This window comes from Trachymyrmex septentrionalis, unplaced genomic scaffold (assembly GCF_001594115.1).
Source record: "Trachymyrmex septentrionalis isolate Tsep2-gDNA-1 unplaced genomic scaffold, Tsep1.0 scaffold13, whole genome shotgun sequence".
Lineage (NCBI taxonomy): Eukaryota > Metazoa > Arthropoda > Insecta > Hymenoptera > Formicidae > Trachymyrmex > Trachymyrmex septentrionalis.
Window position 1 is genome coordinate 1,428,498 of NW_017304438.1, and position 15,877 is coordinate 1,444,374.

A 15,877-nucleotide genomic window follows, 5' to 3' on the forward strand; every position below is an offset into this window, starting at 1 on the left:
AAAAAATTTATATAATAAAGTATTTGAGTAAAAAATTATTGAAGACCAATTTTCAGCAATTTTTAGCAATTAATATCTTGTTAACTATTGCGAAAATTGCAAAAAGGTCGAGGACTTTTTTTCTTAGTCTAGTCCATTTTGCTCTTATGCGAAAGATTTATCATTATTTTCCAAATATCCTGTATAGTTTATGTATATACAATATAATATTTATACATGCTTTTTTATGAAACAATTTTTGCTGAATAATATAATAATTTTTTTATCGAAGAAATGCACTATCTACGAGTTTGTTGCAAGTACGCACTCGTTGAAACTCATTTGAGGAAGGAGAAGGAGGAAGCCGATCAATTACAGCACATTCAGGAAACGAAGCTTTGTAAGTTCTCTATAATCTTGATCCCTTATCAACGACTCTAGTGATGGACCTATAGAGTATCTAAAGATCATCAAAGATTAAGTATAGAATGTAGCATAAATTGCTATCATCATCATCAAAGGACAAGTATATTTCGTCCATGAGTCAATAGCACATTACTATAGTTATTGAAATGGAAAGTTTTTCGCGACTGCTCTACAGTTGCTGAATCGCGCGAGACGACGACTGAGAAACGAGACAGGGTGAAAACAGGGCGAGTGACGGCAAAGAGTGGCAAAGACAGAAAGAGAAACTGGGAGAGAAAACGTGGAGAGAAAAGGTCAGAGAATTACAGACGAGGGTGCATACTATCGTTCGGCCGAGTTCACCAGCAATGCTATTTCTTTTCCTTTCTATTACCCCAGCTTCTTCCTCACTTGCTATCCCTCTCCGGGCGTCTTGCTCGTATAATCCGCAAATTACTAACCTAACTCTCGAGCGTCTTAAAGATCAAGCCTTGTTCGAGGTAGATTCAAAGGAGGTAATACCCGCCCAGGACTTGGCAAGAATCCACCGCAAAAAATCCACGAAAGAACGATGAAATACTCTCCTCTGCTAGGAAGAGTCTCCGTTTCCCTCTTTCTTGCCGGCGCTAGCTGTCTGCCTTTGGCTAGTCATGTTTCTTATATATACATGGCGTCGCGCGATGGCATTTGAAATACTCTCTCGCTTACCAGATCGCATTCTCGCGTTTCATATGTGAAATGAATTTACTACGTTTTTCGATGAAATCCGAAAATCGCGAGTTACAAAAAGAGGAGATATGTTCGAACTGTTCTTGGCAGTGTTAATGTTCTGCCAAGCGACTGAACAACCGTATCAACTATACGAAGGAAGCTCGAAGAATAATACCAAAGTGATTTTAATCTTTCTATCATGTATAAATATATATAGACAGAAACGACGATTTTACTGAAATATCTAAAAATTTAGCTAAATACAGATCTGAAAAAAATTTTGTTGGACTATCAAAATAATATTATGTATGACTCAAACTGGTTACTAGAATATCAAACCTTTTTTGCAGCATGCTTGAATTACTTACATAATTATTTTAATGATTCAACAAGATTATTTGCAGATTTATGTTTATCTCTAAATTTTTAGATATTCCATTTAAACCCATTCTTTCCGTGTAGCATCTCATTTTTCCAGTAACGTTTATAAAACGCGTATTAAGAAAACCTATTTATGAGTTAAGAATATAACTTGGAGGAAAATCCAATAATCTATTTTATTATTCAAATGACCTTAATATTATCTGTTAATCTGATAAAATGCCATTCTATAATTCAACTGATTACTATGATAAATCATACCCCAATACTCGCTTATTGCCCTTTTACACGTAATTCCGATAATTTTCTTCAATTAAGCAGAAACCAATTTTAATTTAAACGCGAGAACTCTATTTTACGATATTTTTGACACTATGACACATATTACTTTTAGAATTGTTGCCATAAGATCTTTAATAACATGTATCCGTTTGAATAAACGGAACATGCAGAATCCGTTTTCCTTTTTTTACTACCACTTTCTCTGTGGATTTATAAAAACCAAGCATTTTTCTCTGTGAAACTAATTGCTATCTTTTACAAAACGTATTTCAATATAAATATATAAAATAACAAGACCTTATACGGGTTACACAAACTTTGCAATTTTTCTTATTTTTTGCTAAATTCAATATTGAAAAGTGATGGTTAAACTCAGAAACGTTCAAGAAACATTTCTAAATATTAAAAATAAAACATTTTCAAATATATAAGGCGCAGTAAGGACTTTAAGTAAAAGAAGCATTTAGAGCATATTGGATCTAAATGTAAATATACGTTTGTCTCTTTTTCATAAAAAAAATATATATGTAAAAGAAATGAAAAATAAAGTAATTCAATGTTACTTTTATAAGATTATAAGTTTATTAAAATATTGATACGTTTACTGCCATATAAAAATTCAGAAAGAATTATTTTCCAAATATTGACTTTTTTACTTATTAATTTAACTACTTTTCTATTTATTTACTTATTTCCAAAATGTTTAATAGATGAATTAAAATCCATGCAAGTACAGAAGTGCTAAAAAAATTGTTACAGTCGATGGATATACTTATTATTAGGTTAACTATATTATTTGTCTCTATCTTACAAAGAATTTTCTTTCTTTAGTTATAAACAAAATGTCGTGACTAAAATGTAAACTACATACAAAATTGTAAACCTAAGTAGCACAACTAGTTTGCAAAAAGCAATTATATGCGCTTTTTTAGCGTTTTGTTAACGCTTTATAAACGCTGTGTGCTACTTGTATAAATATATATAGAGCAAAGTTGTGAAGTATAAATATAAAACTACAATAATATGCACTATCAGAGTTAGTAATACTATCTCTTGATAGTTATAAAAAGTAATTTCTTACCTACGAAATATTGCATCATAACCACAACGTTCTAAATTTTCCTTTGCAATTACAGAATAAACAAACTGAGCAATAAACTGATGATCGAGTCAGACAGACAGCCTGCATGATTTACTAGTGCTATCTGTTAAATTCATCGTACAATTATACAAACAGCGTGTAGATCATGTTGGATCATATTAGGATCTAATTACCTTATTTATAAAATTATATTGAATATATTGAATATTTATTTTCTTTCTCAAGACATTCTAAAGTTACATTTTTAAAAAATCGTGGCAATTAACTTGACTCAAAACAATAAAAATAAAAAATAATAAACTTCTTTAACTTTTTCAATTCTTATGTGACAATTTTCGTAGTTTTCATGAATTTAAATTTATATTTAGACACTTAGTATTTTTTCTTTAATTTTAAATATTATTCAAAGAATTCTGTTGAAAAATTATAATTAAAATCGGTTTTGATTAAGATAAAAAGTTTTATTATCAATTTTCATAATTAAAACATAAAATTAAGATATCATTTTTAATACTTCTAGTTTTTATACATTTAATCACTAGAACTCTTTTTCTATAGCACAAGAAACGTTATCAGCCAGAAACTTTAGTACAAGAAATATATCAGAAATTTTATAATATTCTAAGAAAAAGCTATAATTTTAATCAGTTACATTAAAACTTGGAAAACGGGGCACTAATTTCATAGAAACAAGACGCTCAGATGAAAAATCGCGCGTAACTTTTTCTAACAATTCATAAGAATTTATAATGTATATTATTTTTGTTGTGTACCACGTTTATTTAGAAAATGTAACATATTATTAATTAATTAATTAATTGTGTAGACAATAATATTAATAGGCTTTCGCTGTTGTTCCATTTAAGATATAGCTTGTAGCTTTAGAACCACCGCTATTTCCCATATGCTCACCCAAAAGCATCCAATAAAGGTGAGCTTCATGACTGATCGTTAATTTAATAAATGATGGGAACACGCCGTTAAACTCGCAAGCACATTGTGGAGGATAAAGTATCAGGAAAGACTTACAATCGACAGACAACACTGTCTGTCGCCGCGTCGACGTTTACGATAATGAGTGTCCAATACTTGCGTGATATCGATAATGTGCCATTGCTGACGTATACATCAATTTATGCAAGTTTCGCGCGTATGTAGTTATAATTACATGTACATCAATTATTGGAGATGCTGGTCTGCAGGTCGCAATTTTAACAAAACGCCTCGCCGCGACATTTTTGCAAATTAAAACATCTCGCGTTGTACATGTCTATGTATAATAATCCTTCAGACTGAAGAAGAGAACGATGCAACGATGAATCAACGAATATTATGCTGTTTATTCGTACGTATTACCTACATAGTCGAAGACTTCGTTCAATCGAGCTTTCTTCACGATTATATTACGTTGCTTCCCCGAACGTGTTTTTAATCCAAAGTTTTGTATCAGTTTCGAGATACAGGAAAAGAGATAAAGAAAAAGAGAGGGAAAGAGAAAGAAGAGAGAGATGACGGGGTTGCATTTATGTGATCGTTCGATAAAGGGCGTTCGTTCGCCGAACCTCTCTCCTCGCTGCCAATATAACCGATTTTAGTGCCTCGTGAAACCAAGATCCTTTTCATTAAAGCTTTTACTGCTGACTAAATACGGCGGACTGCGGCGAAGGGCCGGGTAAAGCGGGGCAGAATATACGAATGAGGACGGGTGGGAGGAAGTTCTAATCCCCCGAATGTTAACTTGGATTACGTGCAAACCGACCGACCTTCTCCCTTTACCACGGCCGGCTAATAAAGACTGGAGTAGTGTGCATAGTAACCTATTCAATTGAAAGTACAGATACACCGGATGATCGAGCAAACGTCCGCGAGCACGACGAGACGAGATTCAATCGATATTGGATATTTCTATATCGGATTGAAAATTGAATAACTCGTACGGTAGGTCAAAGTATCCTCAAAAATTGACAGTAAAATGTCCGTTAGCAGAGAAGAATTCATCCGATTGACGAATGGAAAGAAGTCGATCGTATAAACGTAAAATCTTAAGAATGCAATTTTACATAAACTTGCAATATTTAAAAAAAAAAATGTAAGAACAGGTATATTTTGAGAAATTGTAGCCTAGCTGTTAGAAATTCGAGCATTTACATATTATATAATATAATATTATATTATATAAATTATTCTTATATTATATAATATTAAATAAATTATTCTTTATAATTCATACTTATTTACTTATTTCTCAGTCATTTTTGCCTTTCCTCATATTTACTAGTGCAAACTCGAGAAATAAACGGGAAAAAACAAAAAAAAAAAAGAAGAAGAAGAAACTTTATAATCTTCCATGCTTGAACACGTAGCGATCCTATTATGTTACGCAATGGAACGAATAAAATCCCATGCATCTTGATGGTCTTATTCATTTATTAAGTTCGTTATTTAGTTATATTCGAGAATGCACGCGGTGTGTCGGTGTACTCATCAACTGAACGCCAAGTTACTTTATTTCGTATCATTGGATCGCTGTTTAAAGAAGCATCGTTTGTGCGTCAGTGTGTGCTTTAAAAGACGAGGTCGTCGGTGCAGAACGTCGAAGAGAGACTATACGCGTCCAGACGGCGACGTCGTCGACGGCGCCAAGCGCCGTGCTAACTAGCACCCCTAACACACATATATACACATACCCACGCCCTTTATTAAACGTCGCCATCCCCGTCGGCACCCCCACGCGTCCTCCTTCATAAAATTGAACACGACGTGTACACCTATACGCACTGACGACGACATACCCACGGTAGGGAAAGAAAACGGACGTGCTCGGCAAAAATCAGAGCGAGAAGACGAAGAGACTCGCGCGACGGTCATTAAGCCCGAAGCTTTTTATTCTGATAGAACGACCTGTCGATTTGCGCGAATTTAAGTGTACTATTCACACGCGTCGCTTTTTATCGAAATAATTCAGTTTTTTCGATAAGAAAAATTTTTTTAATACTCCGATATTTCTACGTTTTATTAATTATGTTTCGTCAATATAAATATAACTAAATATTTAAAAAGTAGGTATTAATTGCATATAGATTTTAATTTTAAAATGATAAAGTATCAGACTATACCAAATTTTTCTTTCCTTTACTATAGAAAATATATAAAGAATCTGTATTAAGTATCCTCGCTCTTAATGATATCTTTTGATAGCTCTATTTTACAAAAAAATAATATACATTTAAATTTAAAGACATATACATATAAAGCAACATTTCGTAATGAAAAGATGTATCTAATATAACTTTTTAATTTTTATATATATATTTTCTATATGTATATTTCTGTACATTTTATATTAATTTTTTATTTACGTTTCTTTTTTTACAAAGAGGATCAATATTTTCTATATATTCAATATTTCAATATTTTTTTGACCTCATATTTAGCTTTCTTTCATCCAAAATAATGTTTTATAGTGTTTTTTATCGTACACTTTTTATATTGTATTAAATCTCAATGACAATTATTCTTTTACATTGCATATCAATTAAATTTAGAAGCTAAAAGATCATCAATCAATATATCAGAATATCTTTTTTATTTTAACTAAAAAATTGTGGTCATTTATAGAAACAATAGCGATCTACATTTAGTCGCTATTATTCCATTACTTGTAACCAGAGTCGAGCACTTGTGACCCATCTCGAATGACTAACGATCTGATGAGATGGAGAATGATTGATATCGGACATACATATATACACTCTTCACTATTAATTAACTTTACTAATACGATAACGGAACAGTACACAAGTTTCTCGTGTAATTTATTAATGAAATGCTATGCGATATCATTATAATTTGAATATATTATGTTCATATATTGTATGCGTAATAAAATATCAAATTAAAAAATATAGAAATTATGCGTTTCGCGGGTTATCTCTGTGTTCAAATCCACTTTTAGAATGTCAATGTTTCGTGAACATTCACTTCATCAGGGCAAAGAACAGCCTGATAATATAATACGCGAAATTAAATTACGCATAATTTCTGTACAGAAAGTGCCCGTGGAAGCCTCAAGAAAGTTAAATAAGAAATATAACACATATAAAAACGATGAAGGATAATATTGATCCTGAAATTTGGATCGACTAACGTCTAATTACAGAGCTACGTAGCAATTCAAAATCAAATGATTCTGGTGAATTAAACTTTGGGGATAAACTTGTAATAACCTTATCCACCTATTACGTTACAGGTAAGATTAACCCGACGAACGCAATAGCTCTTAAATAGATCGTATTAAATTATTTGACTATTAATAATACGTGCCAAAGAGGAAATTACTAGGAATGCACCGGATCGTAAAATTACCGGATATCCGAGCAGAATGTAACATCAGATATCCGAGAAGACAATTTCTTCGTGTCGAATATCCGACATTTTCCGGATATGCGACCGGATTCTGAAAAAATCTTATAAAAAAAAAGCCTATAGGGAAAAAAATTGTAATTTTGCGACAATGTATAAGATATAGCATCATGAATATGCATTTCTAGAACATATATGTATAAGAAAAAATCAACAATTTAATAATATCAAATTTTAACTGGATACCTCCCTGGATAATAGTGATATCTGACTGTTCGGTCGGATAGTAAAAAAGTGCTAGATAATACCGGATATTTTCTGGATATCCGGTGTATCCTTAGAAATTACATAAATAACGACAATGAAATACATTTAAAATAGTACATACGTGCTTTCATATTGTCGCATATTCATTGCATATTCATTGAGTAAATATATTGCAAAGAACCATTACAATTAACGAATAACTAACTACAAATTTTAATAATTTACGGATAAATATCAAAGGGGAAAATATCAATAATTTACGGATGAATATCAAAGGGAGATATAAGATGTCTTAAAGATATTACATCTTTAATAACCCTAGTATCTCAGATAGCACAAGACGTTCAAAAATAATTCAGTCATATGTCATCAATTTTGAGTTCATTTTTAGATGCAAAAAGAATTCTTTTTTGCATCTAAAAGTGAACTTATAATTAATGACATATGACAGAATTCTTTTTAAATTCTTTTCGAACTCTCTATGCTATTTGGGATTGCGTGCTTAAAACCGACAATTTTTCAAAGTCCATTATGACCTCTAAGATGAAGACTGCGCGGATTAAATATCGACCCTTTACCGGTTTGTTAAGCGCCTTCACCCTCGACTTTCTAAATTTAGTCGACTCGATCGTTCGATGCCATTCTTTTTACTTACCCCCGAGCGAGTCCACCGCCAGCCTAATCGTGTTAATTTTGTAGCCGCTGGTTCCTTTGAAACTGTGTGGATGGGGTTCTCCGCACTGTTCCCTTTGATTCCCGTGCCACACCGCCAGTGATTAACCTGAGGGAAAAAGGTGTGTAAATAAACTTTTACTCCATGCACTCTTATTTCTGTTTGTCATGGCTGTGTCAAATAGCAAATTCACGAGGTGGATTCTTTGATGCGGGGACAAAATTGATTTCTCTTTTTTCTGAAAGTCTAAGAAAAGAGCGCTGCAGTTAATTACGTTCAGTAATTATCACGAAGTAAACCTTCTAATAAACCTTAACACACGGTTTCTTATTATATTTATTTATGCTTGTCATAACAGCAATCACAAAGAAGGGTACAAATTCAACATGGTTTTCGATAAAATTTATATTGAAAAAATATAGAATAATTTTTATTCTTAATTGATCAATTTGACAAAAAATATTTTTATAAAGAATTGCGTTGCTATAATTATTATACGCAAAAAACAATTTTGCTGAAGTAGCTAAAAATTTAACTAAATACAAATTTGAAAGTAATTGTTGGGCCATATGAAACAACATAAAGTTCAAAAGTTGAGACATCAGATGTCTCAGGCCGGGTTGCAATCCACGTTATTTTTAATGTTTGGACGTCATTTTAATTGTCACATGCGTCATAAGAATGACTAATTAACGACGTTAAATAGACGACATCTTGCTACCTGGGATGTTAGTGAATTTTTAGAGATTGTTTGAACCATTTTAAGGTATGTTCAGATTCCTACCCGAATGCTACCCAGGTGTCATATCATCCTTGTCTAATGTATTATAAACAACAAGAATGGAGTGATACATGGGTCATGGGTAACATTCGAATAAGTATCTGAATAGGTGAAAAAAACGGACGGATTCTAGTGATTCATATTTGGACAGATGAATTATCAAATTGTATCTTGTATTTTAAGGATTTAAATGTAATGAATTGTCTATGCATGTATGACGTTGTCGAAGATATACGAAATATAAGATTAAATATTTATTGATATCAGTTGCATCAGAAAAAGAAAATATTATAGTATTGTCTTCGTTTACAGTATTAATAATTATATATGACACTTGTCTTATTTTTTTATTTTTAAATATTACCTCCATAGCTTAAACGTCACAGTTACAATGTCATCACAATAATTATGATGATGTACGAATGTCCGCTTCATCATAAGTATTATTATGTCACAATGTCATGGTAGTGTGGCGTTGTCAAAAGCTTTTACATACAAGCTTTTATATGTTTTTTACATCATGGTTTTTGTAACATGTACTATTTTGTTATGACAACTTACAGCAGGCCTGTCCAATTTGAGCTTCGGAGCCAATTAAACGCAAAGCCATCAATGCAAAAAGATTCAATGTAAGATTCCGGGGACTGTTGATACGCAATCTAATAGCGTTTTTCACTGACAGAGCTGGTGCGTATTCAGTGCGCTTTAAAGCCGTTGTACACAAATCGACATAAAAATATACGTTTAATAAAAATATAAAAACAAATTAAACCACGAAATCCTTAATACATTTTATTGTGATATTTGATAAAATATACATTGGGTATTTTATTGAGATCTCTTACAGTCAGACTAGATAAAATGTACAACTTTAATGCGCACTGAATGCGCACCAGTTCTGCCAGTGAAAAATGCTATAAGGCTTCGTTTCACTTAACACTCGCAACGCTCGCGAGTATCGTTTGTTTAACATTCGGTACACAAGGATGAAATGATTCCATGAGCGAACGTTAAGTGGGAACGCAGCCTAGTGACGTTTATCAACACTTCGTAGTTCTAAAATTTTACTAACATTGAATTTTTTCACGTCGATGGTTTTGCGTTTTGGCTCCGGAGCTCAAATTAGGGCCGTGGTTCAATTCATGCTGGCAACGCTCGTCATTGTCTTTGTTTAACATTTGACAAACGAGGATGAAAAGATTTTGAAGCGTTGTGTTTTAATGCGTAAATCCGATCGCATGCCTAGACAGACATGATCTCCAGTAACATATTTTGTTTCGACTGACTATTGTGACGTAAATGTGACGTTCAATTCTATGGAGAAACTAAAATTCGCATTTGTTTTGACTAACCTGTTACATATGGCGGATTTAGGCAATCAATCAAAAGTCGCGACTTCGTTGTATTAACTCTTATTATAGGAACACTCATTTTTTTCTACGCGATTCATTTTTTTCCGACGAAAAACACGGGAGAGGCACGGAGCGATCTCACTTCAAGCTTCAAATGGCGCGAAATCAACATGGCCGCCGTATCGCGAGCACTCACTGCAAGGATTAAGGTGTCTTTTCATGCTGACGTTCGACGCTTATTTTTAGCATCAAAGCACAAGTCACACGATAAAAATTGACAAATATTAAGCGTTAATTTTGATCACGAGACTTGTTTCGATGTTAAAAATGAGCTTCGAATATCAGCAGGTGAAAATAAGACACCTTTAATTTATGCCTAGTTCAGATTGACAAGCGTCAAGCAACGAAGCAGTAACCAATCAACGAGGCGATATTTACAATAACATAAAAAATATCATTGGTTGGTTCTTACTCCACTGCTTGATGCTTGCTGCGTCTCCAGTCTGAACTAGGAATAATAAACACGGCCCCGATCGGACCGAAAACACCAATAATAATTTGGTAAAAATTAAAAAGCGAACAGACTGGAGCCAATATTACATGCGGCCATCGTTTTTGTTGTATGACAAATTTTTCAAGCGTGGTAATTAGCTGCGAGACAAAGAGGATTTCAGATCTTTTTGTTCTATAACCAATTAAAAAGCTTGAAAAATTTGTCGAAAAAAAACAAGCGCATGTAAAGCCTCGTCTACAATAGTCGCATAAGCGCTGTGTCGCATGTCATATGAAATGTCGCAGAAGTATCACATATAGTCGCATGACTGTCGTAGTCGCAAGAGTATGGAGAATACTCTTGTCGTACGAAGTTGAGGCAACTTCAACTTTCTGCGACTGTGACAGGCGTGAGCTCAGCCAATTACAGCACAGCAAGTTGATGTTTAGAATCTATTGTTAAATTATGTACAAACAATTGTTGTGACTAGTGTGGATGCTCATTTAGCGACACTCTTGCAGCATGCGACAAATTTTCCTGCGATGCTACTACTCGCGACATGCGACACAATCTATGCGATTATTGTAGACAAGGCTTAATATTGGCCTTAAGTTCAATGTCCACGATGCTAGAAATCGGTCCGAGATTTCGAACAGAAAAAGAATTAACAAATCACATTTGAACAATTTGGTCATATAATCAATGCGATTAATCAATTCTAGAGTTCCTCTAATAAGAGTTAAGATATAAGACCGAAAAAACGCCATTGCCGGATGGCCAAAAGCAGCACAATTCCATCATGGTTGATAGTCAATGCCCGTTTCCACCAATGTAGATTAACTTTAATCTGGGTTCAACTTACCCTTCGTCTTTTTCTAGTCAAATAAGTACAATATTATCAGTTTTTAACTCTCAATCACTTCAATATTCACAAGAAACGCGAACTCCCATAAGAATGTCGGTCTTTAATAGTATCTTATCGGTGCCACAATTGATCAGCCGCCATTTTAGTTAAGATAATATTTGAGCGAATCAGAAGCGTTCGCGCGCGCGCTGTGATCGATATATCGATCGATGTGCTATCGATGTATGGAAATCTATATGGACATGAATGATACGAAAAATTTGATTAAAAAAAATATCACTTCAATTTTATTAGTACATTTAATAAAATAATATTAATAATACTTTTCATATCCTACATTATTAACACATATGCAGGAATTGATACATTTAATACAAAAATTCTTACCTATGAAATGAAATGTCCTTTTCATTTCTCTGCTCACACCCAGGCACATAACACTTCATGTTGATGCTTTGCACATTTTACAATTACGCGATTTTATAATTTTTCAAAGTAATTTTTCAGATATAATCCCACACACGATGATCTTGCTGACATATGCGTCTCACTAAACACTAAGCGTAAGTGCGCATGAGCACCTGAAAGCTTCTGATTCGCTCTTATATTGACTAAATTAAAATGGCGCTGATCAATTGATGTTATGATTTTCTATGCATCACTGCGAAGATGTCCATTTCAGTGTATATATAGTTCAGTGCATCTAGGATCGATTTTTATCATCGTAAACATTGGACTTTAAAACCTTGTCGTCTGCTACGTGATGCACCATAACCCTTTTCAAAAATGACACAAATGTTCAACAGATTACTGTTCAATAGACATATTTATTTTTTATCTAAAAACAACAAAAGATTTGCCGGTCATAGCAAATGGCAAAATATAAAGCACATAAAAGAAGAAAATGATAATAAACGGATGGTATTGTTTCATCATCTGAAAATACAAATGATGATTGCAATACAAGGTAATGTAATGTTTATTATGTTATATTTATTAAAATAAAATCCCATATATGTATACGAAGCATACCAAACAGATTTTACTTGCGTGATTAATAGCTTTATTTGAATATATTTTTGTAACGTACTTTGTAAGTGTGTTTGCTATAAAATGCATTTAATTTTATTGCAATGAATAACAACACAGGTTAACACCAAAAATTTTTTTGATCTGGAGATTAAACTATGTATTTTGACTGTAAAACTGAATACAATGTGGAAGATCGCTTCATGTTACAATTTTTTCCTATTGATGAAATATAGTTTGATTTTTCAGCGTATATTGAACCTGTCAATTTGCATATTAACTTTATAAGCTTGTTTATTATCATTGAACTTACTTTCTCTCATTTACCTAAGGTATATTAAAAACTAGATCATAATTGACTGTTAAAATACAGAAAAATCGAGCTATTTTCTAATGAAAAAAAAAATTATAATTTGGATATCGAATTCAGTTTCAGAGATTCATCAAAATACATAATATCTCTGCATACATGGTCGAATCTCTGAATCAAATATTAAATTTTGTTTTGCTTATGTAATCTTAGTTGCATTATGCTACTGTGAAAAAAACAATCTCTTTTAGAGGGTGGCACTACAAACCCAAGTAATAATTTAAAATTATCACAAGTCATTGAACGAGCTAAAAAGGCGGACATGCCTGCAGCATCAATAAAGTCTTTGCTCGCTAAAATGGAGGCACGGAAAAACAAGACTCAAACAGGTGTAATAGAAGTTCGTGGGCCAAATGGTTATATCATGCTCGTATGTTATATAACGGATAATCCCAAGTCTTTTCTAATTGAGCTTAATTCAAAACTTAAAAAAACCAAGTATGAACAATATGTATATTTCTAACATGTATATATACTTATAAATATTCGAAATATGTTATACAAAATATTAAGCTTGTTTTCTGAACTAAACTCCTTGCATCATCCATCTTTTGCTTCAACATAAGAAAAGAAGAAAAGTGGACTGTGTAAGAAGTTTAGCTGAAAAGAAGAGGTCTAACATCTTAGGATATTTGAAAACAAAATTTTACTTTATTATACAAGATAAGTCAGTTAGAATGTTACAGATTTATATCTCGGAAACAAAGCATTTTAGAGAAAAATGTTTCATACAAAAGCTATATGGTTTGAAGAGGGACATAAGATGGCGCCATTGGTTTGATCTTGCAGAGTTGTTTCAAGATCGCAAAAAGATAATCACCAATTTCTTAAATGGGACCCCATATATTTCATTTCATATTCTAATAGCTTATCTCGAGAGCTTTCTAAAACACTGTAAAATATTTTTTCGTTGAATACTTTTGGAGTTATAAAGCTTGAAAGTTACAGTGCCGTCGGTATTAGCATTAACACCGACGAGATACTATTAAAGATTTTCGGCACTTATAAAAATTCGCGTGCCTGTTAACATTTAAGTGATTAAGAGTAATAAATTAATAATAAGGTACTAATTTCATAATTTATTAGTTTTGTACATATGTTTAGAACTTAATAATATTCGATTTTTAAAATTGTGATTTTAATGATATCATCCGAGGTTGGTTATCAATAGAGATGATAACTGCAGAGGAAAAAGTGTAATTTTTCGGCATATATAAGATATTATATCATTAAAAGTATGCATACTTATTTATACAGCATTTATGTAATAAAAAATCACGAATTTAATAATGTATCATCGAAATAATTATGTTAATAATCATAAATTTTTATTAATTGTCAGTAATGTTATCGTTCTTCTCAATTATCCCTGGGCCCCATTAATAGTCACGACAATTTGTTCATGGCCGAAGGTCTTTAATAGTATCTCGTCGGTGGCATTACCTAAGGTGTCCAATCAACTGGTAAACCTCTTGAATTGTTCAAGACTTAGATAACATTTGTCAAAATCATCGAGATTGTATTTCTTATTTTCATTTCTACATAAAAATGAATTTGTAGTGCAAAAATGAAAATAAAAAGAACCTCCAATGGCCTTGATCTTGATAAATGTTATTTAGATCATGATCTTGAACAACATTCAAGAGATTTTATCCGTCGGTCAGACATCTTAGGTAATACTAATTCCAGCTACACTGTAACTTTCATGCCTCATAACTTTAAAAGTACTTAATATAAAAATATTTTATTATAGTATTTTGGAAAGCTCTCGAAGTAAGCTATAAGAACACGCAATGAAATATATGAGATTCTATTTAAGAAATTGATGATGACGTGATCTTCAAACAACTTCCCAAGGTAAAACTAGTTACACGTCCTTTTCTTACGTCGCTTATACACCTTTTGTGTATGAAACGTTTCTCTCTAAAATGCGTTGTTTCCGATATAAATCAATAACATTTTAACTGACTCATCCAGTATAATAATCTATATTCAACATATAATTCTTTTATATAACAGCCATGAATTAAATACTTCAAAATATATGTCTTTTATCTAATATTTATTTTTTAATTTTATATATATAGAGGAAAAACCACAAATACTTCTGTCAAAAACATGTTTATTCATACGGGCAGTATCATAGTTAAAAAGAAAGGTAATTTGGAACAAGCTATGGAGGATGCTATTAACATTGGTGCGGAAGATGTAGAAGAATTCATGGAAAATGATATGGAATATTTCCAGGTATCCAATAAATACTTACATTCTAAAGAATTATAAATAAAATCTTTTGCTATAAATATGTGACGAAGAACATACATATTTGTATATACATATGGAAAAACATTATAATTTATATATATTTATTGTCAAAATTGCAATTTATTTACTAACGTTTTCTTTGTTACAGTTTAAATGCGATCCGAAGCTCTTAAACAAAATAAAAGGTCTTTTAAAAGATCGTGAATACTATGTACTTTTAGCAGAAGAAGATTATACACCAAAAATTGTAATAGAATTAAATGAATCAGATTTGGAAGCTGTTTCTCATATCCGCGAAAGAGTTTTGAGCTTAGAAGATGTCAATAAAATACATGATAATTTAGCATAATTTAGGATATTTTAGCATAAAGAATTATATATGTGTAAATAATAAAAAAAGATATCAATCATTTATACATTTGATATAATTATAATCAAAGAACTATTTAAAAAATTTAGAAAATATAAATTTTGTATATTATATATTTTTAAAAATTTGAACAAGAAATATAAAGTACTCGTATATTTCAAGCTATTTTGATATAAGATTTTGTTGTCTA

General features: G+C 32.0%; 1 protein-coding gene and 1 long non-coding RNA gene across 3 annotated transcripts in view; one reads left to right on the forward strand and one right to left on the reverse strand.

The window, feature by feature from the left end:
• LOC108756692 overlaps nucleotides 1-12,153 on the reverse strand; it is a 92,448-nt gene extending 80,295 nt beyond the window's left edge. Inside the window, exons 1-2 of one of the 2 annotated variants that reach the window (XR_001939855.1) lie at nucleotides 12,041-12,153; nucleotides 8,145-8,270 (exon numbers count right to left, since the gene is read on the reverse strand). This is a non-coding gene — a long non-coding RNA (uncharacterized LOC108756692). Of the gene's footprint in view, nucleotides 1-8,144; nucleotides 8,271-10,295; nucleotides 10,371-12,040 lie in introns of those variants that run through there. The other variant, XR_001939856.1, reaches the window with a different exon arrangement.
• A 64-nt stretch (nucleotides 12,154-12,217) lies between these two features.
• LOC108756730 (translational activator of cytochrome c oxidase 1) lies at nucleotides 12,218-15,676 on the forward strand. The gene is made up of 4 exons (XM_018500748.1): nucleotides 12,218-12,620; nucleotides 13,244-13,490; nucleotides 15,140-15,299; nucleotides 15,466-15,676. The coding sequence occupies exons 1-4, from the start codon at nucleotides 12,440-12,442 to the stop codon at nucleotides 15,664-15,666; spliced, it is 789 nt and encodes a 262-aa protein (XP_018356250.1). The 5' UTR covers nucleotides 12,218-12,439; the 3' UTR covers nucleotides 15,667-15,676.
• Nucleotides 15,677-15,877: the final 201 nt, after the last annotated feature.

Excerpts from the sequence above, each read along its gene's own strand:
- LOC108756730 (XM_018500748.1), top strand. The coding sequence starts at position 12,440 with ATGACACAAATGTTCAACAGATTACTGTTCAATAGACATATTTATTTT. Across the intron at positions 12,621-13,243 it reads AATGATGATTGCAATACAAG|AGGGTGGCACTACAAACCCA; the intron begins GTAATGTAATGT and ends AATCTCTTTTAG. Across the intron at positions 15,300-15,465 it reads ATGATATGGAATATTTCCAG|TTTAAATGCGATCCGAAGCT; the intron begins GTATCCAATAAA and ends TCTTTGTTACAG.